Source organism: Pseudorca crassidens, chromosome 3, assembly GCF_039906515.1.
Source record: "Pseudorca crassidens isolate mPseCra1 chromosome 3, mPseCra1.hap1, whole genome shotgun sequence".
NCBI lineage: Eukaryota > Metazoa > Chordata > Mammalia > Artiodactyla > Delphinidae > Pseudorca > Pseudorca crassidens.
In genome coordinates this window covers 145,499,597-145,525,891 of record NC_090298.1, presented here as the reverse complement: position 1 = coordinate 145,525,891, position 26,295 = coordinate 145,499,597, and the positions used below count along the sequence as shown (strand labels likewise).

Below are 26,295 nucleotides of genomic sequence, written 5' to 3'. Positions count from 1 at the left end.
TTCAGAACAGAAACCCCAATGTCTGACCTGCTGTATAACCTGGGAGGCACCAGTGTACTCAGAAGATAGGAAACCCTTTCTTGTTTAAGTCTGCCCTGCTCTTCCCACCCGAATCCAAGAGAACAAACCCAAATGCAAAGAGTTTCCAACCTTGTTATTTTATTAGAAGCATATTTACATTCTCGCAGTTAACTCTGAAGAGAACATTTTACAAAAGTTTTTTATATAAAGTTTGGAAACTACATAAAAATAACTTCTATTCTTCATAAAGAGGAAAATATAAGTTAGTTCTATTTACTCTGCTAAAAATTGACTGTAAATGTGAAACAGTTCCGTCTGTCCCTTCCAGAGAAAACATTAGCACAGAACACAAAGAATACTGCATGGGCCTTCTCAATGCTGGGCATTGCACGCTGGCTCAACTGTGAGACTGGGAGACCCAACCAGACCCCATCCGGGAAGGACAGGGAGGTGTTAAGGCTAAGGCAGCACTGAGCAGGAAGCAGCAGCTCCTTGAATGAGATTCCAATGTGAACGACAAACCAAAGAAGGAAATGATCAAAGACTCTCACCTACACCATGAAACCGGCATTTCACCTAATACTCATTCTCACACCCCAGGCTACAAAAGGCAGTATTGTAACTAAAGCACAAGTCAGCCCTGCCACTGGCCATCACCTGACCATTCGCCAATGCTGGCCTCGCCTGGTGGAACTGGGTCTGTGTTCTGTAGTTACACTGTTAGTTCACGTTTTCCCAGCACCTGTGCACCAAAGAGAATCAAAGGGCATAATTGTTTCACTTGTCTCATTTGTGTGAGACCTGAAAATTGTCCCTTCTGGGTCAAATAGTGAAGCAGGCAAGCTGAGTTCTCACTAACCGAAGAGGACCAGTGCCTTCCCGCGGCCCCCAGTGCTTCTTTACTGCATATGTAAGTCTTTGGAACCCCAAGTCCCTTTTCCTATTGAATGGTTACCCTACTTTCCCAAGATCCATTTACAACCAGTCCCCAGAAAACTCCAGGGAATTGCTTCAGAAAGACAAAGCACTGAACCCTTACCTATAGGAGTGAAGAAAGAGGAAGTCCTCCCAGGGTGTGTCAACCACCCCATCACCACCAAAATAGTACCCAGACTCAGTACACCCATTTGATTCCTCAGAATCACCTTCAGTTTTCCGCTTTGTTTTTTTAAAGCAGGCATTTTCCTAAGGAAGCCATTTATTTATATTTTTTTCAAGTTAGACATAAAGGTGAAAAAAGGTTTTCTTTGTAAATAAACCGAACGCTGGGTTGAGCATTTGCTTTTATTGGGTTATCTACGCTCTGCAGCCTGTGGGGATCAGAATCTGTGGGAGGCCAGCTGAGTCATCCAAAGGCCCAGCATTCCATCTGAGATACAGAAGCTTTGCTTTTGCCAGGTTCCTGGGGGCGGGAAGCACTGCATTTCTCCCTGATGCTTTTTCTCCCTGAACAGAAGTTCCATTGACTGCCAGCCTCTGCCTGAAGTGTGAGGCCGGACTCTGAACTAGGAGGGACACAGAGCAGAGGGAAGCAGCCTTCCCGTATCACCTGCAGACGGGGTGGGCAAGTGTGAGACAGAATGACTGGGGTGGGAAAGTCTTGTGCGGTGAGGAATTTATCCCTGAACATAGGATCCCGTGCAGGCTGGCGGTTCAGCCTGTGCCTCTGGTGCCAACCCCCAGCACGCCCACACCAACGGCTCCCCTCACGTGTTCAGTGGCACAGGCCCAGGCAGCGAACATGTTCCAATCCACCTGGCACAAGAGGCCCAGGGGGCCAAGGGTGTGTGTGTGCGCGCACGTGCATACGTGCCTGTATGTGCAGGAAGGGAGAGTACAAGATGGCACGAAACACTTGAGATCAGGGTGAAGCATTCAGCCTCTCGCCATCCCACCACTGTAGATGCTGTCTCAAGAAGAAAGCAGACTGGGGGCACTGGAGGAAGGAGGGCACCCCCTGAGCAGCTGGCTGCAGACTAGGCTCCACTGGGAACCAGAATGGCTGTTAGAAGGCATGGTTCTTGGTCTGACACTGCAGGGAATGGCTGAAAAGCCACCGGCAATTACAACAGGACACGCCCACGGTGACTTCAGCAGTAGCACTTTGTGCCCACAGACAGCAAAGCTGGTGTTTTGGCAAACAGGAGGGGCCTCGAGGCCACAGAACACCTATTCCTCCTGGCCCCTGGCCCCCGCAACAGCCCAAGTCGTTGACAGCTCAAAGGAACCTGGGGCTCAAATAGAATGCACGTTAGTATCAGGCAGCACATCATAGAACCTCGCCCTCCATGACCAGCGAGAAGTCAGAAACGCCGGGTGGGTCTGTCAGGCACAGCTGGGGTGGCACAAGGCAAGGGGCTGGATTCGAGCCGGCATGGAAGCAAGAGGGAAGGGGCTCCTGAGTTACTTGTTCACAGAGAATGGGAGGGCCCCGAGGCCCACCGGCCTGCCAGCCACAGCCCTGGGCGGCTGTTACGAAGCATCCGCAGAGCTGTAGGGGAAGAACTTGGTGGCCTTGTTTGGGGTGGTGGGGCTCAGGCACTCTGCCTCCTCGTTCATTTTGAAGAACATCTCCTGCTCTCGTTTCTTCTGGTTCAGCTCTTCTTCCAGAGCCTAGGACAGAGGGCAGACGGAGCTCGTTTGGATCCCTTAGGACACAAGTCTTCCCCAACCACAGGACCCCCACCAAAGTGGCCTTCTCTGGAACTTCCCCTCCCAGGCCTCAGTGCTCGGGTAACTTGGTCTTCCCTCGCTCCTGTCCCAGCGCCCATTACCCAGAAGGTAGGTACCACCTCCTCCTTCCTCGTGCCACAGCCACGCAGGAGTTTCCTATGGACCAAGGGCTCTGCTTTGGGGAAATGCCAGTCTAGATGGGGTGTGAGGGAGAAGCAGATGCAAATCAGCTGGCAGGAAAACCACCCAAAGAATGGAGAAAAGCCTGAGGTAGCAAATGAAGCAAGAGGCTTAACAGCAGGGGAAACATAGATGTCCGAGTTACATGGTGTTCCTAACCAGGGCACCGTCCTGCAAAATCAGGGGACTTCTTTTCAAAATATACGTGCAGTCATGCCACCCCCCTGAGATTCTAATTCTGAACATCTGTGGTAGGACAGGGGTTCTCTATGTTGTAAAAGCACATCAGATAACTGCAAGGGGAGCATCTAGACGACAAGCACCGCAGGAGCTTCCCTTGGGCACACGCAAGTTTATCTAGCTAAATTGTGTCCTACCAGAAAAATTTCTTGAGGGTTCTCCAAAAATAAATTATTATTCGATTAAGAAAGGAAGCAGAGTGCAGAGGAAAGAGCAGGGGCTTTACAGTCAAATAGGATTCAGCTCCATTACCAGCTGGGTGGGCCTCTGCATGCTACCTTTCCTCTCCAAGCCTGTTTCCTCTCGTGTAAAATGGCAATATCACTACCTGTCTGGCTGGGCTACTGCAAAGATTAAATTAAAAACTAATGGGCTATAATTACTTAGTACTTCCTACATGTCAGACACTATGCTAAGTGCATTACATCTTATTTAATCTTCACCCTATGAGATAGATACCACTATCCCCATTAACGATGGAGAAACTGAGGCTCAGAGAGCTTAGGTCACTTGCCCAAGGTCATTCAGCTGGCTGGGAGCAGAGCCAAGATGGGTCTAACTTCAGAGTTCAAGCTCTGAAACACTGTGCCACCATCTGCAAAGCCAGGCACACATGAGTTACTCAGTAAATGTGGCTTCTTTATTACTTTCACTATAGAAGTGACCACTTTCACAGGATTTGACCAGCATTCTATTATGTCTCTCTCTTTAAAACTATTATTATTATTATTATTTTCTTTTTTTTTGTACGCGGGCCTCTCACTGTTGTGGCCTCTCCCCTTGCGGAGCACAGGCTCCGGACGCGCAGGCTCAGTGGCCATGGCTCACGGGCCCAGCCGCTCCGCGGCATGTGGGATCTTCCCGGACCGGGGCATGAACCCGTGTCCCCTGCATCGGCAGGCGGACTCTCAACCACTGCGCCACCAGGGAAGCGCCTAGCTACCACTTTTTTGAGCACAGAGAGGTTTAGTAACTTGCCCAGAGTTTCACAGCGAGTAATGGGGGAGCTAGGACTTTCTCCCACGTCTGTCTTCCTTAAAGCCTATGCTCTTAAGCACTACTCTCTTTTACCTCTATATAACCTATATATTCCTCTATATAACCTACGGCAGGAGTCAGCGGTCTTTTTTCTGTAAAGGGCCAGATGGTAAATTTTTTTGCCTTTGCAAACCTTAAGGTCTCTGTTGCAACTACTCAACTGCTGTTTGGTGTAAAATCAGCCAGAGACGATATGTAAATGAACGAGCATGGCTGTGTTCCATTAAAACTTTATTTACAAATACAGGTGGTGGGTCAGATTTGGCCCATGGGCAATAGTGTACTAACACCTGTTTTAAGGGAAGAAATGTTATCTTCATTTTATGGCCCCAAAAAGCAAGGTTCAGGAGGGAAGACTTGTCTGAGGCCACACTGTGTGTCAACTATGACCCAAGCAACACCTTATTGACCTTACAAGATATTCTATACTTACTGAAAGAAAGAAATCTGAATTTTTCTAAAAATACTCCACAATGTACAGTCATCTCGCCTGCCCCCCCATACATGGGCAGCAGCTCAGAGCTGCTGACTGAAATGCAAGAGTGTAAAAGAACGTTTATTGCAGGATGCAGATCACCACCTCCGGGCCAGTGTTCCAGCAGCAACCCAGGTGACTAAGGATGGGATGATTCTACAAAGAATTCTGGAAAGAGGCAGCCCGCACCAGCAAAATCCAACGGCTCTCCAGATACACACTGCGGCACCTCCCCTAAGCTCAGGCACCCCCAAGAAGCAATCTGGGCAGTTGCTAGAGGCAAGATGATGATTCATTTTCAGCCTCTCAGGATGTGCCAAGGGTATAAAAGCCCTAGGTAAGAGAACCAGGTGAGCATCTATTTCCTGATGCCAAATCCGCCTGTGTCAGCAGGAGTGTAATTGATTTGAGTGTCAAGTATCAAAAGTCCTAGCGGACCATGCGTGGTTACAGATAAGCGTGGGCCTATTAACAGGAAGGTCTGGGACCCTGGCCAGCTTCCAGCTAGAAAGCTCCATTAGCACAGGGAGGGAAGCCTCTATTCAAGGACTCCCAAGGCCGTTATATGGCTGAGGTGGGCAACTGCCTCCTGGGCAGATCACAGTTACAGCAAGTAGAGCTCAAGTACGACGGCAGAACAAACCTCAGGGCTCAGGACACATGATCAAGGGTAATTAGGGCAGCTCTCTCCTCAGAGAGTTTAGGAGAGTGGGAGGACATGAGTACGTCCTTGGCCTATACTGTGGGCTGGTGGCTTTCTGCATAACACTATACAATATTCATTATCTTCACTTTACAAATGACCACACTGAGGCCCTGTGATGGTCAATTTATTTGTCAACCTGGCAAAGCCATGGTAACCAGTTGTTTGGTCAAACACTAGTCTAGATGTCACTGTGAAGGAATTTTTTTATATGTGATTAACATTTAACTCAGTAGACTGAATAAAGCAGCTTACCCTCCAAAATGTGGTTGGGCCTCACTCAATCAGTTGCAGGCCTTAAGAGAAAAGACTGAGGTCCCGCTAAAGAAAGAGGGATTGGGCCTCCATACTGCCCTGCGGCTCAGCGCTGCAACATCAACTCTTCCCTGGCTCTCCAGCCTGCAGTCTGCCCTGCAGATTTCAGGCTTAACAGTCCCAACAACTGGGTGAGCCAGTTCCTTCAAATAAATCCATAAATCTGTACCTCATCCATAGCTGTATCTATATCCATACCCCAGGCAGAACCGATGGCACAACACGAAGCAGGGCCCACCACTGAGCCCACCAGCGCAGCCAGGGTTACCTTTTTGCGTGGCCGAAGCTTGTCCCGCCATTCCTTTAGGTTCTGGTTATGGCTTTCGTCCAGGGCCTTCAGCTTCTGGGTTTCATGCTCTACCAGGAGGTGACACTTTTCATTCTGCAACGTATTCCAGGAAGTACAGGTAAGAAGCACAGAGGGCTGAGAGATACCATGAAGGTACCAGCATCATTCATTTATTACTTCTCCTTGATTATAAACTCCATGTATACAAAACGTTCTACCTGTAAAGACATATGCACCAAAAGGTGCCTGGAAGACTATTCCAGAATATTAACATTAATAATTCTCACTGAGTAGTGGAATCTGCAGCAATTTTGCAACTTTCTACTTCGGGCTTTCTGCATTGTTTGAATTTTTCAACATGAACGTATAAAACTAATAACAATAATCTCTGCCCTAATCCCACCACACAGAGGCAACCACCACAGAATCTTAGATATATTTCCCGTCAGGCTCTGTCCTGTGCATTCTTTAGCTCACCCTGTATACACAATTCTGAAACCTGCCTCCCTCTCCTCTTAACATTATAATGTAAACATTTCTACATGTATACAAAGAACTAACATCTTTTACAATCATCATTTTAATTCCTACAAAATATCCCACAGTATGGCTTATCTAATTTATTTAAACATTTCCCTATTTTTGGCCACTTAGGTTGCTCTTAATCTTCACTATTATAAATAGCATTGTATTAAACATCTGTGCTATGTACTGAATCGTGTCTCCCCAAAATTCATATGTTGAAGCCCTAATGCCCAATGTGATGGTATTTGGAGATATGGGGCCTTTAGGAGATAAATAGGTTTAGATGAGGTCAAGAGGGTAGGGCCCTCATGGCGGGATTAGTGCCCTTATAAGAAGAGACCAGAGAGCTCACATGCTAGACTGCTCCCTCCCTGTCTCCTTCCCTCCTTTTCTCCCTCTCCCCATCTCCCTCTCTCCCCCTCTCCTTTTCTCTCCTCTCTCTCTCTGCCATGTGAGGACACAGCAAGAAGGCATCCATCCGCAAGCCAGAGAGAGAGAGACTTCACCAGAACCCAGCCATGCTGGCAAAGCTGATCTTGGATTTCCAGGCTCCAAAACTGTAAGAAAATAAACTTCTGTTGTTTAAGCCACCCAGTCTGTGGTATTTTGTTATGGCAGTGTGAGCTAAGATAATCTGTGTGTATAAATAATTTGTATTTATATAAGTTATATAATTATCTGCATCACATACCATTTCTTCAGGAGAGACTTGTGACGGGGTAAGGGCCACGGACCTGGCTGAGGCCTGCCAGCCTCACTGTTCTCTCGCTGAGGTAAGTTACCTGCCTCACAAAACTTAGCCTGGAATCTCTCAAAGGCAAAAGTGACAGTTCCCTGTTGATTTCTCACAGGGAATCAATCTCGTGGTTTATAAGGAGTTTAGAAGCAGGGGGAAAGTGCCTTCATCCAGATACCTCAACCCTACTGGGAAAGTGCCTTTATCCAGATACCTCAACCCTACTGGACTGGGAGAGTACAACCCCTTGGGGAATTTTTATTTGGGGTTTCAAGCTCAAGGGTTCTGGGAATTTAAAAATTGCCTTGGTTGGGAATAATACTTATGGCAGCCCTGCCCAGAGCTGGGGTCCCAGCACTCTTTATGGGTTTTCTCAGTTCATCCTCACAGTAAACCCATGAGGCAGGGTTGGGAACATAGACACAGAAGGTGAGTGGCCTGGCTAAAATTCACACAGAAACAAGCAGCAGAGCCCCTACCTGACAGGCTTCAATACCTGCAATGTTTCCTCCACACCCCCCTGCCTTTCCAGAAATTGCCAGATGGATCCAACAGCCTAAAGAATTTCCTGAGGTCACAGAGGTTCCTGTCAGCCCATCTGTCAGGTATGGCAATGCCTCGCTCCACCACAAGGGGGCTCCAAGTACCAGCTCCCGGGCAGGGACCCTTAGGGTGAGGCAAACCTTTTGTGAGGCAAACAAGAGGTCAAGGATCTCCCCAGGGAAGGAGGTCACAAAGGGGCCTGTCAATATCAGGATACCTTTTCCTGACTTCAGTGGGAAAGCTCTGAGCTTCTCACCATTAAGGATGATGGTAAGTCGCTGTAGGTTTTTACAGATACCCTTTATCAAGTTGAGGAAGTTCCCCTCTATTCCTAGTTTACTGAGAAGGTTTATCATGAGCAGAGGTCAGCTTCTGTCAAATACTTTTTCTGTATCTGTTGATGATATGATCACGTGATGTTTCTTTAGCCTGCTGATGTCATGGATTATATTAACTCATTTTCATCTATTGCACCAGCCCTGGGATAAATCCCGCCTGGTCCTGGTGTATACTACTTTTTATACATTTTTAAATTCTATTTGCCAACGTTTCGTTGGGGATTTGTGCATCTGTGTTCATGAGAGATACATGTCTGTAGTTTTCCTCCTTGTAACGTCTGGTTTTGGTATTAGGGTAATTGGGACACCTTTTCCCAAGACACAGTGGTGACCGAGAAATCCATCAGCATGCCCACTGCCAGGCCCCGGGCATGGCACGTTCAGCTCAGCTCTGTCATCTCATTTACAAAGCCTCACTCCAGTTCTGCAAAATAGGAATTATCATCCTTACCCCCTGCCTATTTTATGAATGTGGAAACTATGGCCTGGGAGGGTGATGTGATTTGGCCAACATCACACAGAGCGGCAGGATGGAAACCATTCCACCCTGAGCTTCAGACTCCTTCCCCCGTTTGTAGGGTCTTTGGGCCCCCAGGGAGCTGACTGCCTGGGGTGGGGGGGGCGGTGAGGCGAGCAGGGGCGGGGCAGAAGGGCAGTACCTGCAGCTGCTGCAGCTCGCCCATGTTGCTCTCGCACTGTGCCGCCATGTCCCGCGTCTGGCTCTCATGTTTTTGCTGCTGCTGCAGCCGCTCTGACTTCTGCCTCTTCTCCTCCTGCTGGGAGAACTGCAACAGAGAACAGGTGAGACGCCTCAGCGGGCCACGGGCCTGGCTGGGGGCCCAGCTCAGCCCTGTCCCGGGGAGACCCCATCTGAGGGGCTGGTTTGTACAGAGCCACACTGCCCTGTACCACTCAGGCTGTGCCCCCTGTCTGAAGTTCTCCCCGCTGAGCTGAGACCCAGCCCCTGCCCTCAAGGAGCCCCCAGATTGGCGAGGACACTGAGACATGCTAGGACAGCGTATGTAGTAAGCAGGAATCACAGGAGCCCACGGCCACCGACTCTGTCCCGGAGCCACATGGGTGACTTGTGAGCGGGGTCTCAGTAGAGGAGAGGAAGGAGTTTACCAGCAGAAGCAGCTGCAGGATAGACACCCTGAGTGTGACAGGGAACACGCATGAGATGCAACGCCAAGCCTCCTCCCCTGTCCACCAGAGGAGGAGTGAACGTGAGGCTTTTAGGCTTCCGGGCTGTTACTTCTGGCTTCCATTCCATTCTTCCTTCCAAGACCCCGTGCTGCGTCTTATATTCTATACCCCCCCCAACCATGTAAGATTCAGGCCAAACCAAACCTGGATCTGGCCCCACTCCAGGACACCCCTGGCCCCCCACCTGCTTGATCTTCTCGCGCTGCTCAGCGGCACTGCCCGCCCCGTTGATGTGGAGGCTCTTCTTGTACATGGCCATGCGTGTCTTGCCCTCGCTCCTCTGAATCTTGGGCAGCCGCGCCTTTTCCTGCTGCTGCCGCACCTTCAGCTGCTCCATCATGCGCTGGTTGTAGCGCTGCATCTGCTCGCACTCCTGAGGGGGACACCCAGCAGAGGCCAAGGTCAGCTGCGTTCCACGCACGCAGGCGTGGTCAGATGCCAAGGCTGCCACACGCAACTCAGGAGCCCAGGACCTGCGTGGTCCAGAATGCTCGGCAGAGCAAGGCTTGTGTCATTTTACTATACTACCCTTAAATATCATCTTCTGTTCTCACTTTAAAGATTACCGTTAATAACCTTACCTTCTTACCTTCTGAATGCCTTCTTAATCTCCAAAATATACAAACAGCTCATACGACTTAACAAAAAAAAAAAAAACCCAAGCAACCCAATCGAAAAATGGGCAGAAGGGGCTTCCCTGGTGGCACAGTGGTTGAGAGTCCGCCTGCCGATGCAGGGGACACGGGTTCGTGCCCCGGTCTGGGAGGATCCCACATGCCGCAGAGCGGCTGGGCTCGTGAGCCATGGCCGCTGGGCCTGCGCGTCCGGAGCCTGTGCTCCGCAACGGGAGAGGCCACAACAGTGAGAGGCCCGCGTACCACAAAAAAAAAAAAAAAGACATTTATCCAGAGAAGACATACAGATGGCCAGTAGGCACGTGAAAAGATGCTCAACATCACTAATTATTAGAGAAATGCAAATCAAAACTACAATGAGGTACCACCTCACATTGCTCAGAATAGCCACCATTAGAAAGTCTACGCATAACAAATGCTGGTGAGGGTTTGGAGAAAAGGGAGCCCTCCTACACTGTTGGTGGGAATGTAAGTTGGTGCAGCCACTACGGAAAACAGTATGGGAGGTTCCTCAGAAAACTAAAAATAGAGTTACCATATGATCCAGCAATCCCACTCCTGGGCATATACCTGGACAAAACTATAATTCAAACAGATACATGCACCCCTATGATCATAGCAGCACTATTCACAATAGCCAAGACATGGACACAACCTAAATGTCTCTAAATGGATGAATGGATAAAGATGATGTGGTACATATACACAATGGAATACTACTCAGCCATAAAAAAGAAAATAATGCCATTTGCAGCAACATGGATGCAACTACAGATGGTCATACGAAGTAAAGTAAGTCAGAAAGACAAATCCCAAATGATATCACTTATATGTGGAATCTAAAAGAACCTATCTACAAAACAGAAACAGGCTCACAGACATAGAGGATAGACTTGTGGTTGCCAAGGCCAGGTGGGGAGGGAGAGGGATGAACTGGGGGTTTGGGATTAGTAGATACAAACTATTACGTTTAGAATGGATAAACATCAAGGTCCTACTGTACAGCACAGGGAACTGTGTCCAATCTCCTGGAATAAACCATAATGGAAAAGAATATTTTAAAAAGAATGTATGCACATAACAGTCACTTTGCTGTACTGCAGAAATTAGCACAACATTGTAAAGCAACTATACTTCAATTAAAAAAGTATTCTGAGGGAATGCATGGGAAAGAGATATAAAATGAAAATGGAAAGAAAGGCAGGACAAAAAAAGGGAAAAAGTGAGAGAGACACGTACATCAGGTGTCAGGGTCAGCGAGGGAGCTGCTTGGGCCATCTGCTTCCCTGCCAGTTTCCCCAATTCCTAGCCCCTGGATCTGAGGCAGGACATCGCCCAAGAAGCTCTCAAGCCTCACTGTGGCCGACTTGGCTGCTCTCAGGAGCAAGTGATGCCCCACTGAGGGGCAGCCTCGCGGCTCTCCCAGGTCTCCCGGTGGCAGCCCCCGAACCCAAGCTGACTAGGAGCCTCACCTTCTCATGCTTGCGCACCAGCTCGTGCCGCTGGAGGAAGTACTGGTCTTTGAGCTGCTGCTTCACCAGCTGGTGCCTCTCCTGCAGGTGATGCTCCTCCATCTCCCACAGCGCCGCCTCCCGGTCTGTGGAGGACATGTCACCCGGTGAGGTGCAGATGGCCAGAGCCCCACCAGGCCCTCCCCTCCACTGCCCCGAGCCAGGTCTCCTCACACTGGCTGATAACTGTGCCACGTCCTTAGACTATGTGGGCTGAGCCAACTCCTAGAAACTTCCAGGGATGACAGCACCCAGCAGCATGGTAGAGCAGGAAGTGTTTGGAGTCAGGAGCCAGAGAAACCAGAGGCTAAAACCCAGCTGCATCACTGGGATTTGAGGTGAACACAAAATCCTCTCCGGGCCTCACCTTCCATCTCTGCCAAATGGGCACAACCACACTACGGAGGGAAAATGTCCTTGGAAAATACTTTGATGTTCAATCTACATTGCACCTCTGCTTTCCTAATGGGCAAATAGGAAGGGCTCACGTGGAAACCCCATGAAGAAGACAGCCTCTTGTCACTATTTCCTCTTTTGAAAAATAGGTGAGACCCTTCATGTCCCATATATGCATTATTGAAACAGTTATCTGGCATTTTATCACTGGAAGTCTCAGGACAGGGCAGGAAGCTGGTGTCAGATGGAGAACCTCACGCCCTGCAAGATACAGCTGGTCATGCTCAGCCTACTGCGAAGTTGTTTATTTCACTGCACTCCTGTTCCATGAAAGCCAGCATCTATCCACAGAACATCAAAACAGTGATCTGGCTTCTAAGCCAAAATCAGAACCCCAGTCCCACAGGTAGGATGGTTCTTACAGGCCATCACATGATAAGAAAAGGAAACAAGGGCTTTTCTGAAGCATCCGTGGCTCTATTCAGAATGTCGGAATACCAAGGACCCCATTTTTCTTGGCCCACATCAAGTACTGAGTGGTTTATACGGTTTTAACTGCCCTGGCCATCAGAGTCCTGGCTGTGGCCCCTGTTATAATAATGAGCCAGAGACAGCACTCGTATGTTAGTCCTATGTTTACATCTTTACAACGGACAGGGACCATTAGCTCCCAAGCCCACAGGCACCAAACTCTAATTTTCACCCATCCAGTTGTTTTAAATGCAGTTCAAACAACAGACTTCCAGCCATTTGGAGCCTGCTTGCTTTGCATACCCCATAAAAGTGTACCCAACATCTGCTAGCCATAAATTAGATAGCCTGGGGGCTATATACAGACCCCAAGCCCTGCACCCTCCAGAGCTCTCTACCCCAGAGCTTCCTCAGCTGAGTGACATCATCAGATATATAAGCCCCCTTTCTGATCCCCTTCTTCCCCAGGATTTCCCCTGCTCTCCTCCCTCTGGGTGGTGGCTCACACTGTCGTCCCCCGACAGTCTAATGCTGGGAGGGACTCACCAGCATGCAAACCTGCCAAAGCACCACCACACAGGGGCAGTTAAGAGCTTGGCTTCAAGATAAGGTCTGCATCCAGGGCCCACTCTACCACTCATTAACTGTGCAACCCAGGCCACAGAAGAGTCACTCTCCAAACATCAACTTCCTCATCTATAAAAATGGGGAGGACAGTAGGGCCTGCCGTGCAGGGTTACGGGTAGGATGCAGGGTGACTAAGGTGTAAGATTAAGGCACGTGGCTAGGCAGAGGAGTCACTCACTGCGTGCTGGCTGCTGGGAGCGGCTCTCAGTACTGCCCCCCGACCCCGTTAACCCAGCTCACTCACGTGCAACTTCCACCCACTCTACATTGCTTCCTTTTTTTTTTTTTTCCTTTCCTCGACATCCACAATAGTGTCAGACAGTGTTGTTGCTAACTGGTATCTCTGCCTCAGTCCTGACTTCAGTGGGGATTTTCCTCATGTTTCACCATAAAGGCTGATGTTTGGTCTTAGGGTGGAGAGAAGACCTAGCAGTTCTTTCTTGCCTGGGGCTGGCATGTACGTTCATGGAGAGTCTGGGCCCACATGCGCGCCCCGCTCTCGGGCACCCACCTCGAAGGAGCTCCTGCTTCCTAGTGAGGCACTCGCGCTCCTTGCCGCAGATCTCCCGCCTGTTGTCGGCCGTGATCTTCTTCATCGCCAACTCCAGGTCCTCCTTCTGCTTGGCGAGGAAGTCCCGGTCCTATTAAGTATTTAAAATTTTAGACGTGTTCATGATATTGTGGTTATTTTTTTTTAGAGATACATATTGAGATATTAACAGGTGACATAATACGATGTCTGGGATTTGATTCAAAATAATACAGTAGAGTGGGGCAGTGAGTGGGCAGGAATTAATAATTACTGAGGTCAGGTGATGGGTATATGGGGATTCATTATACTGTTATACCCCTTTCTGCCTATGTTTTAAACTTTCCTTAATAAAGAGTAAAGAACTGAAATTTAAATTAAAAAATTTTAGCTACTATATGTGAAATAGATAACCAACAAGGACCTACTGTATAGCACAGGGAACTATACTCAATATTTTGTAATAACCTATAAGGGGGAATTCCCTGGTGGTCCAGCGGTTAGGACTTGGAGCTTTCACTGCTGAGGGCCCAGGTTCGATCCGTGGTCAGGGAACTAAGATCCCGCAAGCTGCGCATGGGGCACAGCCAAAAAAAAACCCCAAAACAAACAAACAAAAAACCTATAAGGGAAAAGAATCTGAAAAAGAATATCTATCTATCTATCTATAGATAGATATCACTAAATCACTGCACTGTACACCTGAAACTAACACACTAAATCAACTATGCTTCAATAAAAAAATAACAAATTAAAAAAAAAATTTTAATAAAAATTTTAGGAAACATGTTAAGAAACTAAAATTTTGCACTAATCTTATCACTCAATGCTAGCAACTGGTTTTGGTGTATCTATATAAATGTATTTACATCTGTTGTTGTTTCACAAAGATTACTTTAAAAGACTTGAAGAAATATTTGTACACCTTTATTCATGGCAGCATTTTTCACAACAGCCAAGGGATTGGAAACAACTCAAGTGTCCATAAACAGATGAATGCATAAATACAATGTGGTATATACATACAATGAAATATTATTCAGCCTTTAAAAGGAAGGCAATTCTTATATATGCTACAACACGAATGAATCTTGAGGACAAGGTAAGTGAAATAAACCAGACACAAAAGGACAAATACTGTATGATTCCACTTATATGAGGTCAAATTTGTAGAGACAGAAAGTAGAATGGTGGTTGCCAGGGACTGGAGGCAGGGTGTCATGGGGAATTACTACTTAATGGGTCCAGAGTTTCTGTTTTGCAAGATGAAGAGTTCTGGAGATGGATCATGGTGATGGTACTCACCATGATGTGAATGTACTTAATATCACTGAACTGCACACTTAAAAATGGGTAAGATACCAAATTTTATGTTATGTCTATTTTACCACAACTTTTAAAAATTATTAAAAAGACCTTTCCAGGTCATGATGTAATCTCCTATCAAAAATAAGTTGTAATGGCTGAAAATATTTCATGGTATAGCTAGCTATACCCAACTTAGCTACCCAATATATAATAGGTTGTTTATAGGTTTTCTTTATTTTAGATACTGCTGCTCTTCACATTCTGGTAGCTAAATGTCCTTGAACCTCTGTGATGATTCATCTTCAAGATTAGTCCTAGAAGCAGAAAATCTAGGCCAAAGGATGTGTACGTTTTTGAAGCTCTTGATGCAACTTCCAGAGTGGCCTCCTAAAAGGGCCAGTCTTCTCTCCCTCTGTGGGGACTAGGGCCTGTCTCCCCACCCTCCCTAGCCCTGCATTCTTTTTCTAATCAACCTGTCAAGGGACAGGTTGGAGGAAAGTATGATGGTGTCCTGGAGTCAGACTCAGCTTGAGGCCTCGGACCCCACTGTTAACTGTGCAGTGTCACCTTTCTGAGCCTTAGCTTCTTCCTCTGTAAAGGGGAAAACAAACAGCACCTATCCTGGTAAGCCATGAATGCTAAACCAGAGAACACACAAAACAATTGTAATTGTAGACTCTAATTTTCTTTGCATTTGGGGGCAGAGGAAGTGAGACAAAATGAGAACATGAAGTGAAAAGGCTACCGAGGCTGGGGCAGAGGGGACTGAGTGTAGCTGGGAGAGGCTGAAAAGAACGAGACCTATAGGGCCTTGAAAGCATGTGAGAAGGCTGATCTGATCTTATGGACAAAGTGGGAGCCACTGAAGGTTTTAAAGGCCCAGGGCTGTTGGGGAAGGGTGCCATGATCAGATCTGGAATCCGTATTGATCACAACAACTGGTATGAGAGAAAGAACTGCAAGAACTGGAGGGAAACTAGCTGGGAGGCTACTGCAGTAGTCCAGGCAAAAGACAAGAATGGCTAGGGAGTCACAGAGATGTTGACAAGTTGATGGATCCAGAGGGAGTTTGGAGATTAAAAGAAAAACAAAACCCAGGCTTCAAGAGGTGATGAAGGATTGCAGGGAAAAGGGGTGTCAGGAATGACAAGGCTTCTGGCCTGACATCACAGTGGAGGACGGTGTCCCCTCAGAACACGAGAACAGGACCAGGTCTGGGAGATCTGGGTTTGGTGTCTTTGAGACTCCAAAAGATGCCAAGTGGGCAGAGGGATGTACTGGGTTGGTCAAGATGTGATGTACAAACAGCTCTAAAACAAGGCAGGAAGCGCTAAAGGCTCTGGGAGAGGTGGATGTAAAGGTCTGTGGTATCTCCTAGAGATGGGAGAGCTCACTTCCAGCTGGAGCAAGGGCAATCAAGGAAGGCTGCATGGGGGAGATGATAACAGGGAGGATTAATCCAGATGGTCTGATTTATTCAGAATGAGGATAATCCGGATGGTCTGCTTTATTCAGAATGAGAGATAGGTGAGTATTCAAAGGGCAGGGCATGGGCACACACAGAGAAGAGCTCTGGTCACCATTCAGGGACTCAAACCTGTGACTCCCCAACCCCTCTACTCCCCAACTGAGGGGCAAGGACTCACGAGAAGCTGCTTCTTCTGCGCATGCTCCTCCATCTTCTGCTTCATGCTCTCCTTCCGCTGCTGCCTGGGGAGCTTCTCCACCTCATTCTTCACCTGCACCAGAGACAGCAGAGAATGGCTAGGTCAGCGTACCTCCACACTTCATATTGAATAAGCCTTCAATCCCAGAACTCCTGGGCCAGGGAGACTGAAGAGGAGGCTCAGCTTTCTAGGCACTAGCCCCGACTCTGCTCTCCACTCCGCTGACAGATGACACCTGCTGGCCACCCGTCTGCTGCTGGCTCCAGTTTCCAGACTCCTTCAGAGCAGACAGATGCTGTTTTCGCTGTTTGGTATCCATCCCCCTTCTTCTGATGACAGCACCTCAGTTTCTTTTAGGACAGTGTTTCTCAACCTCTTTTTAAATTGTTGCGCCCTCAGAAGCCCTTTTAGACATTTTTTTCCCTAATGAACCAACATCATGAAATTTTAATCCCACAGATATACTGTCAATCTGTTAGACCATTATAATATCTAAGACGTTTTTAACTCCTTGGGGGTGAGAATGCATGCATTAGGTAGCCCCAGCTCAGTCTCTGAGGTTCAGGCATGGCTGATGCCCCCAGCCCCATCTGACTCTAGGCTGGGCATATGATCCAAGCTGTCAATCAGCATATTCCATGCCTTGGCATCTGGGATTGGTTCAGAGATGAGCGTGTGATCTTCGCTGGGCTAGTGAGAGCTTCAGGATGGGTGCTGGAATTATTGGGGGAAGCCGCTCTCTGTCCTTTGGGGTTGCTGAGCTGGGAGGATGTAGGCCATGGTGGACCACCCTGGAGGGGGTCTGCCTGAGACAGAATCAATGCATGGAAGCAATGTTAAGAGATGAAGGATGCCTGGTGACACTTCTGCCCTCCTGGTCAGAGACGGGAGTTCTTGGTTTGATGTCTTTGAGACTCCCAAAAGATGCCAGGTGGGCAGATGGTGAACTAATAGTATTCTCAGGCCAGCTGGAACTGGCTTTCTGTTTTTTATAACAGAAGAAGAAGAGATTCATGACACTTCACTATAAGGAAGCTACAGTTCCTCAGTTTTCTCTGAGTAACCCATACCTTCACAGTTACCTGACACCCCAAAACATGCACTCACTGACAGGGCTCTTAGGAGCAGGTAGTGAAGGATTTTTCCATACTGTCCGTGATCAAAAAGGAGCATTCCAGGAGAGTTCTACTTCTGGCATGGTGAGGTACACCAATGCAGCCTCTCATTCCTGCTGATTACAGTGAAAAACTCTGGATAAAATACAAAAAGCAACTAACTGAGGACTCTGAAAAGTAAACAAAATCAGGTGGCTATGAAAGGGAGTCAAAACTTATAGAAGGGGCTGGTACCAGGGGTGAGTTTCCTGGGAATTTTTTTTTTTCCTTTTGCTCTCCTGGCTTTGCCCCTGTCCTAGACAGTGATGCAGTGGCTAAAACTGTAAGAAACATTGTGTTTCTGGCTAAAGAATCAGGCAGAAGTCAATAAAATTAATAAACCTTTAGTCAGATTGACAGAGAAGATGGAGGCAGTGGAGAAGAAAAAGGAGGAGGGAGAGGAAGAGGATACTACAACACAAATTACCAGTATGAAGGGTGAAAGAGACATCACTACAGATCCTACAGTCATTAGAAAGGATACTAAAGGAATCCTATGAACAGCTTTATGTCAGTAAATTCAGCCACTTAGGTGAAATAGACAAATTCCTTGAAAGAAACTACCAAAGCTCATTCAAGAAGAAATAGATAACTAAAACCAGAGTGACATTGAAACCACTGACCAAATCCTTTTCATAAATAGACTCAAAAGTCCTCATCAAAATATTAGCAAATTCCTGCTGGTGGGAATGTGAATTGGTACAGCCACTATGAAGAACAGTATGGAGGTTCCCTAAAAAACTACAAATAAAACTACCATATGACGCAGCAATCCCACTACTGGGCATATACCCTGAGAAAACCATAATTCAAAAAGAGTCATGTACCACAATGTTCATTGCAGCACTATTTACAATAGCTCGGAGATGGAAACAACCTAAGTGTCCATCATCGGATGAATGGATAAAGAAGATGTGGCCCATATAGACAATGGAATATTACTCAGCCATAAAGAAACGAAATTGAGCTATTTGTAATGAGGTGGATAGACCTAGAGTCTGTCATACAGAGTGAAGTAAGTCAGAAAGAGAAAGACAAATACTGTATGCTAACACATATATATGGAATTTAAGGGAAAAAAATGTCATGAAGAACTTAGGGGTAAGACAGGAATAAAGACACAGACCTACTAGAGAATGGACTTGAGGACATGGGGAGGGAGAACGGTAAGCTGTGACAAAGCGAGAGAGAGGCATGGACATATATACACTACCAAACGTAAGGTAGATAGCTAGTGGGAAACAGCCGCATAGCACAGGGAGATCAGCTCGGTGCTTTGTGACCACCTGAAGGGGTGGAATAGGGAGGGTGGGAGGGAGGGAGACACAAGAGGGAAGAGGTATGGGAACATATGTATATGTATAACTGATTCACTTTGTTATAAAGCAGAAACTAACATGCCATTGTAAAGCAATTATACTCAATAAAATATATATTAGCAAATTCAATCTAGTAATATATAAAAAGTAAACTACATAATGACCAAGTGGGCTTTATCCCAGGAATGTAAAGCTCATTCAATATTTGAAAACAAAGCCATGTAATTCACAATATCAATAGACTAAAGAAGAAAAACTATATGATCACATCAATTGATATAGGAAAAACATCTGACGAAATGCAACATCCATTCATGACAAAATCTATTAGCAAACTAGGAATAGAAGGGAACTTCCTTAATCTGAAAGGGCATCTACAAAAAACCCTAATGCTAACATCATACTTAACTATGAAATACTAAATGTTTTCCCCTTAAGACTGGAAACAAGGCAAGGATGTCCACTCTACCATTCCTATTCAACATCCCACTAGAGGTCCTTGCCAGCATCATAAAGCAAGAAAAAGAAACAAAAAGCATATAGGAAGAAATAAAACTCTGTTTGCAGACATTATTGTCTATGTAGAAAATCCCAAGAAATCTATATTTTAAAAAGTACTAGAACTGGTAAGTGAGTTTAGTGAGGTCAGTATACAAGATCAATATACCACTATTTTCTATACTCTAGCACTGACATTAGAAATTGACATTAAGGGGGGCCTTCAAGATGGCAGAGGAGTAAGACATGGAGATCACCTTCCTCTCCACAAACACATCAAAAATATATCTACGTGTGGAACAACCCCTACAGAACACCTACTAAAGGCTGGCAGAAGACCTCAGACTTCCCAAAAGGCAAGAAAATCCCTGCACACCTGGGTAGGGCAAAAGAAAAAAGAAAAAATAGAGACAAAAGAATAGGGACAGGACCTGCACCTCTGGGAGGGAGCTGTGAAGGAGGAAAAGTTTCCACACACTAGGAAGCCCCTTCACGGGCGGAGACAGGGTGGGGTGGGGGTGGGGGGTAAGCTTTGGAGCCACGGAGGAGAGCACAGCAACGGGTGCAGAGGGCGAAGCGGAGAGATTCCCGCACAGAGGATCAGTGCCGACCAGCACTCACCAGCCTGAGAGGCTTGTCTGCTCACCCGCTGGGGCAGGTGGGGGCTGGGAGCTGAGGCTCAGGCTTCGGTGGTCTGGTCCCAGGAAGAGGACTGGGGTTGGCTGCATGAACACAGCCTGAAGGGGGTATAGTGCACCACAGCTAGCCGGGACGGAGTCCAGGAAAAACTCTGGACCTGCCTAAGAGGCAAAAGACCATTGTTTCGGGGTACACGAGAGGGGATTCCTTCCCCGTCTGCCCACAGAAGGCAGAGCAATGCCTAAACGAGCTCCAGAGACGGGTGCGAGCCGCAACTATCAGCTTGGACACCAGAGACAGGTGCGAAATGCTAAGGCTGCTGATGCAGCCACCAAGAATCCTGTGTGCAAGCACAGGTCACTAGCCACATGCCCAACCCCCACCCCCCGCAAGCTTGTGCAGCCCGCCACTGCCAGGGTCCTGTGATCCGGGGAACGGCACGCCTCAGGCTGTTGCAACACCACGCCAGCCTCTGCCGCCAAAGGCTCGCCCCGCATTCCAATTATAACTACTGTACCCCTTCCTCCTCCAGAGTACCCTAATCAGCCGTTGCTTTAACCCCATCCTGTCTGGGCGGGAACAGAAGCCTGAGGGCAACCCACACGCAGAGGTGGGGCCAAACCCAAAGCTGAACCCCAGGAGCTGTGCAAACAAAGAAGAGAAAGGGAAATCTCTCCCAGCAGCCTCAGGAGCAGCGGATTAAATCCCCACAATCAACTTGAGGTACTCTGCATCTCTGGAATACCTGAATAGACAACGAATCATCCCAAAATTGAGGCAGTGGACTTTGGGAGCAACTGTAGACTTGGGGTTTCCTGTCTGCAACTGACTTGTTTCGGATTTTTATGTTTATCTTAGTATACATTTTAGCGCTTGTTATCATTGCTGGATTTGTTTATTGGTTTGGTTGCTCTCTTTCTTTTCTTTTCTCTAGTACTTTTTAAAAAAATTTTATTTATTTATTTTTGGCTGTGTTGGGTCTTCGTTTTTGCACGTGGGCTTTCTCTAGTTGCGGCGAGCGGGGGCCACTCTTCATTGCAGTGCGCAGGCCTCTCACTGTCGCGGCCTCTCTTGCTGCGGAGCACAGGCTCCAGATGCGCAGGCTCGGTAGTTGTGGCTCACGGGCCTAGTTGCTCCGCAGCATGTGGGATCTTCCCAGACCAGGGCTCGAACCCGTGTCCCCTGCATTGGCAGGCAGATTCTCAACCACTACACCACCAGGGAAGCCCTTCTAGTACTTTTAAATTTTTAAATTTTGATTATTTTATTTTTTAATTTTAATTATTTTATTTATTTTTACTTTTTTATTTAAAAAACTATTTTTTCTTTCTTTTTTTCTCCCCTTTCTTCTGAGCCGTGTGGCTGTCAGGGTCTTGGTGCACTGGCCTGGTGTCAGGCCTGAGCCTCTGAGGTGGGAGAGACGAGTTCAGGACATTGGAACATCAGAGACCTCCTGGCCCCATGTAATATCAATTGACAAGAGCTCTCCCAGAGATCTCCATCTCAATGCTAAGACCCAGCTCCACCCAACGGCCAGCAAGCTCCAGTGCTGGACGGCCCGTGCCAAACAACTAGCAAGACAGGAACACAAGCCCACCCATTAGCAGAGAGGCTGCCTAAAATCATACTAAGTTCACAGACACCCCAAAACACACCACCAAATGCAGCTCTGCCCACCAGAAAGACAAGATCCAGCCCCACCCACCAGAACACAGGCACCAGTCCCCTCCACCAGGAAGCCTACACAACCCACTGAAGCAACCTTACCCACTGGGGGCAGACACCAAAAACAATGGGAACTAGGAAACTGCAGCCTGCGAAAAGGAGACCCCAAACACAGTAAGTTAAGCAAAATGAGAAGACAGAAAAACGTGCAGCAGATGAAGGAGCAAGGTAAAAACCCACCAGACCTAACAAATGAAGAGGAAATAGGCAGTCTACCTGAAAACAAATTCAGAATAATGATAGTAAAGATGATCCAAAATCTTGGAAATAGAATGGAGAAAATACAAGAAACATTTAACAAGGACCTAGAAGAACTAAACATGAAACAAACAACGATGAACAACACAATAAATGAAATTTAAAATTCTCTAGAAGGAATCAATAGCAGAATAACTGAGGCAGAAGAAAGGATAAGTGACCTGGAAAATAAAATAGTGGAAATAACTACCGCAGAGCATAAGAAAGAAAAAAGAATGAAAAGAATTGAGGACAATCTCAGAGACCTCTGGGACAACATTAAATGCACCAACATTCGAATTAGTGGGGTCCCAGAAGAAGAAGAGGAAAAGAAAGTGTCCGAGAAAATATCTGAAGAGATTATAGTTGAAAACTTCCCTAACATGGGAAAGGAAATAGTCAATCAAGTCCAGGGAGCACAGAGAGTCCCATACAGGATAAATCCAACGAGAAACACACCAAGACACATATTAATCAAACTATCAAAAATTAAATACAAAGAAAGCATATTAAAAGCAGCAAGGGAAAAGCAACAAATAACATACAAGGGAATCCCCATAAGGTTAACAGCTGATCTTTCAGCAGAAACTCTGCAAGCCAAAAGGGAGTGGCAGGACATATTTAAAGTGATGAAAGGGGAAAACCTACAACCAAGATTACTCTACCTGGCAAGGATCTCATTCAGATTCGATGGAGAAATTAAAACCTTTACAGACAAGCAAAAGTTAAGAGAATTCAGCACCACCAAACCAGCTTTACAACAAATGCTAAAGGAACTTCTCTAGGCAGGAAACACAAGAGAAGGAAGAGGCCTACAAAAACAAATCCAAAACAATTAAGAAAATGGTAGTAGGAACATACATATCGATAACTACCTTAAATGTAAATGGAATAAATGCTTCAACCAAAAGACAGAGACTGGCTGAATGGATACAAAAACAAGACCCATATATACACTGTCTACAAGAGACCCACTTCAGACCTTGGGACACATACAGACTGAAAGTGAGAGGATGGAAAAAGATATTCCATGCAAATGAATATCAAAAGAAAGTTGGAGGGGCTTCCCTGGTGGCGCAGTGGTTGAGAATCTGCCTGCCAATGCAGGGAACACAGGTTCGAGCCCTGGTCTGGGAAGATCCCACATGCCGCAGAGCAACTGGGCCCGTGAGCCACAACTACTGAGCCTGCGCGTCTGGAGCCTGTGCTCCACAACAAGAGAGGCCGCGATAGTGAGACGCCCGCTCACCACAACGAAGAGTGGCCCCCACTTGCCGCAACTAAAGCCCTCGCACAGAAACGAAGATCCAACACAGCCAAAAATAAATAAATTTAAAAAAAAAAGCTGGAGTAACAATTCTCGTAACAGACAAAATAGACTTTAAAATAAAGACTATTATAAGAGACAAAGAAGGACACTACATACTGTTCAAGGGATCAGTCCAAGAAGAAGATATAACAATTGTAAATATTTATGCACCCAACATAGGAGCACCTCAATACATAAGGCAAATGCTAACAGCCAAAAAGGGGAAATCAACAGTAACACATTCATAGTAGGGGACTTTAACACCCCACTTAAACCAATGGACAGATCATCCAAAATGAAAATAAATAAGGAAACACAAGCTTTAAATAACATATTAAACAAGATGGACTTAACTGATATTTATAGGACATTCTATCCAAAAACAACAGAATACACTTTCTTCTCAAGTGCTCATGGAACATTCACCAGGCCAGATCATATCTTGGGTCACAAATCAAGCCTTGGTAAATTTAAGAAAATTGAACTCATATCAAGTATCTTTTCTGACCACAACACTATGAGACTAGATATCAATTACAGGAAAAAACTGTAGGAAATACAAACACATGGAGGCTAAACAATACGCTACTAAATAACCAAGAGATCACTGAAGAAATCAAAGAGGAAATCAAAATATACCTAAAACAGGGCTTCCCTGGTGGCGCAGTGGTTGACAGTCTGCCTGCCGATGCAGGGGAGTCCAGGAGGATCCCACATGCCGCAGAGCCGCTGGGCCCGTGAGCTATGGCCGCTGAGCCTGCGCGTCCGGAGCCTGTGCTCCGCAACGGGAGAGGCCACAACAGTGAGAGGCCCGCGTACCGCAAAAAAAAAATCTACTAACAATAAATGCTGGAGAGGGTGTGGAGAAAAGGGAACCCTCTTGCACTGTTGGTGGGAATGTAAACTGATACAGCCACTATGGAGAACAGTATGGAGGTTCCTTAAAAAACTAAAACTAGAACTACCATACGACCCAGCAATCCCACTACTGGGCATATACCCTGAGAAAACCATAATTCAAAAAAAGTCATGTACCAAAATGTTCATTGTAGCTCTAGTTACAACAGCCAGGATATGGAAGCAACCTAAGTGTCCATCGATAGATGAATGGATAAAGAAGATGCGGCACATATATACAATGGAATATTACTCAGCCATAAAAAGAAACGAAACTGAGTTATTTGTAGTGAGGTGGATGGACCTAGAGTCTGTCATACAGAGTGAGGTAAGTCAGAAAGAGAAAAACAAATACCATATGCTAACACATATATATGGAATCTAAAAAAAAAAAATGGTTCTGATGAACCTAGGGGCAGGACAGGAATAAAGATGCAGATGTAGAGAACAGACTTGAGGACACAGGGAGGGTGAAGGGTAAGCTGGGATGAAGTGAGAGAGTAGCACTGATGTATATACACAACCAAATGTAAAATAGATTAGTGGGAAGCAGCTGCCTCACACAGGGACATCAGCTTGGTGCTTTGTGACCACCTAGAGGGGTGGGATACAGACGGTGGGAGGCAGGCGCAAGAGGGAAGGGATATGGGGATATATGTATACATACAGCTGAATCACTTTGTTGTACAGCAGAAAGTAAAACAACATTGTAAAGCAATTATACTCTAATAAAGATGTTTTAAAAATTAATTAATTAATTAATTAAAAATAAATGCTGGTATACTCACAAATGAAGAAAAAAAAGAAACTGACATTAAAAAATAGCACCTTGTACAACAGCACCAAAAACATATGAAATAAGAATAATTCTAACAAAATATATGCTGAATCTGTATGCTGAAAACTAAAAAAGAACACTAAGGAAAGATGTCAAAGAAGACCTAAATGAATGGAGAGATGTACTGTGTTCATGGAAAGGAAGGCTCAATATTGTTCGGATTCCCTTCTCCCTAACTTGATCCACGGATTCAACTCAATCTCAATCAAAAATCCCAGCAGACATTTTTATAGAAATCAACAAGCTGATTCTATGGTGTATATGGAGAGGCAAAGGAACTAGAATAGCCAAAACAATTTTGAAAAAAGGAACAAAGTTGGAGGACTCACACTACCTGATTTCAAGACTTACTGTAAAAATGTATTTATCAAGACATTGTAGAACTGGTAAAAGATAGATCAACAGAACAGCACAGAGAGTCCAGGTATAGATACATAAATGTATGGTCAATTGATTTTGCACAAAGATGCAAAGGCAAGTCAGTGGAGAAAGCAGTCTTTTCAACCAATGGTGCTAGAAAACTAGGTGCTAGGACATCCACAGGCAAAACAATCATGATAATAATAGTGAAACTCATCCATACACTATGCATTTAATATAAAACCTAAAATTATAAAACATCTAAAACATATGACCTTGTGTTATGCAAAGATTTCTTAGATAAGCCGCTAAGAGCACGATCCCTAAGAAAAAATGATAAGTTGGACTTCACCAACATTAACTGCTTCCGCTCTATGCAAGACACTGTTAGGAGAATCAAAAGACAAGCCACAGACGGGGAGCAAACATTTGCAAAATATATAACTGACAAAGTACTTGTATTCAGAATGTAAAAATAACTGTCACAATTCAGTAATAAAAAAACAAATCACCCAGTTAAATAAATGGGTAACAGGTTTAAACAGGTACCTCATCAAAAAAGATATATAGATAGCAAAAAAGCACAGGAAAAGATACTCAACTTTAGTCATTAATGAAATGCAAATAAAGCCACAATGAGCTACCACTTCCTATCAGAATGGCTAAAACAAAAAATAAAACTGACAATACCAAGTACTGGTGAGGATGGGAAGCAACTGGAACTCTCACACATTGTCTTGGAGATGTAAAATGATACAGACTCTTTTGGGAAAGTTTGGCGGCCTCCCCTAAAGTTAAACATACACTATCATCTGACCCCCAAATCCTACCAGCTATTCTTTATTGTCTCTTCTTCCAGTTCCTGGGTGTTTTCTTTCATGGTTTTAGGTTTG

At 46.0% G+C, this 26,295-nt stretch overlaps 1 protein-coding gene and 1 long non-coding RNA gene across 7 annotated transcripts in view; one reads left to right on the top strand and one right to left on the bottom strand.

The window, feature by feature from the left end:
* The window catches only part of LOC137222115 (uncharacterized), a 68,762-nt gene extending 53,539 nt beyond the window's left edge, over window positions 1–15,223 (top strand). For 3 of the 6 annotated variants that reach the window (XR_010942333.1, XR_010942336.1, XR_010942338.1), the window contains 4 exons: window positions 2,620–2,802; window positions 4,718–7,018; window positions 7,162–7,232; window positions 7,728–15,223. This is a non-coding gene — a long non-coding RNA (uncharacterized lncRNA). The remainder of the gene's footprint in view (window positions 1–2,619; window positions 2,803–4,717; window positions 7,019–7,161; window positions 7,233–7,727) is intronic. The other 3 variants (XR_010942337.1, XR_010942334.1, XR_010942335.1) reach the window with 3 other exon arrangements.
* Window positions 138–26,295, bottom strand: part of STK10 (serine/threonine kinase 10) — a 120,191-nt gene continuing 94,033 nt past the window's right edge. The window contains exons 13-19 of the mRNA XM_067732846.1: window positions 16,406–16,498; window positions 13,434–13,563; window positions 11,390–11,514; window positions 9,467–9,655; window positions 8,736–8,861; window positions 5,914–6,027; window positions 138–2,634 (exon numbers count right to left, since the gene is read on the bottom strand). Coding sequence (XP_067588947.1) covers window positions 2,494–2,634; window positions 5,914–6,027; window positions 8,736–8,861; window positions 9,467–9,655; window positions 11,390–11,514; window positions 13,434–13,563; window positions 16,406–16,498 — 918 coding nt within the window. The 3' untranslated portion in view covers window positions 138–2,493. The remainder of the gene's footprint in view (window positions 2,635–5,913; window positions 6,028–8,735; window positions 8,862–9,466; window positions 9,656–11,389; window positions 11,515–13,433; window positions 13,564–16,405; window positions 16,499–26,295) is intronic.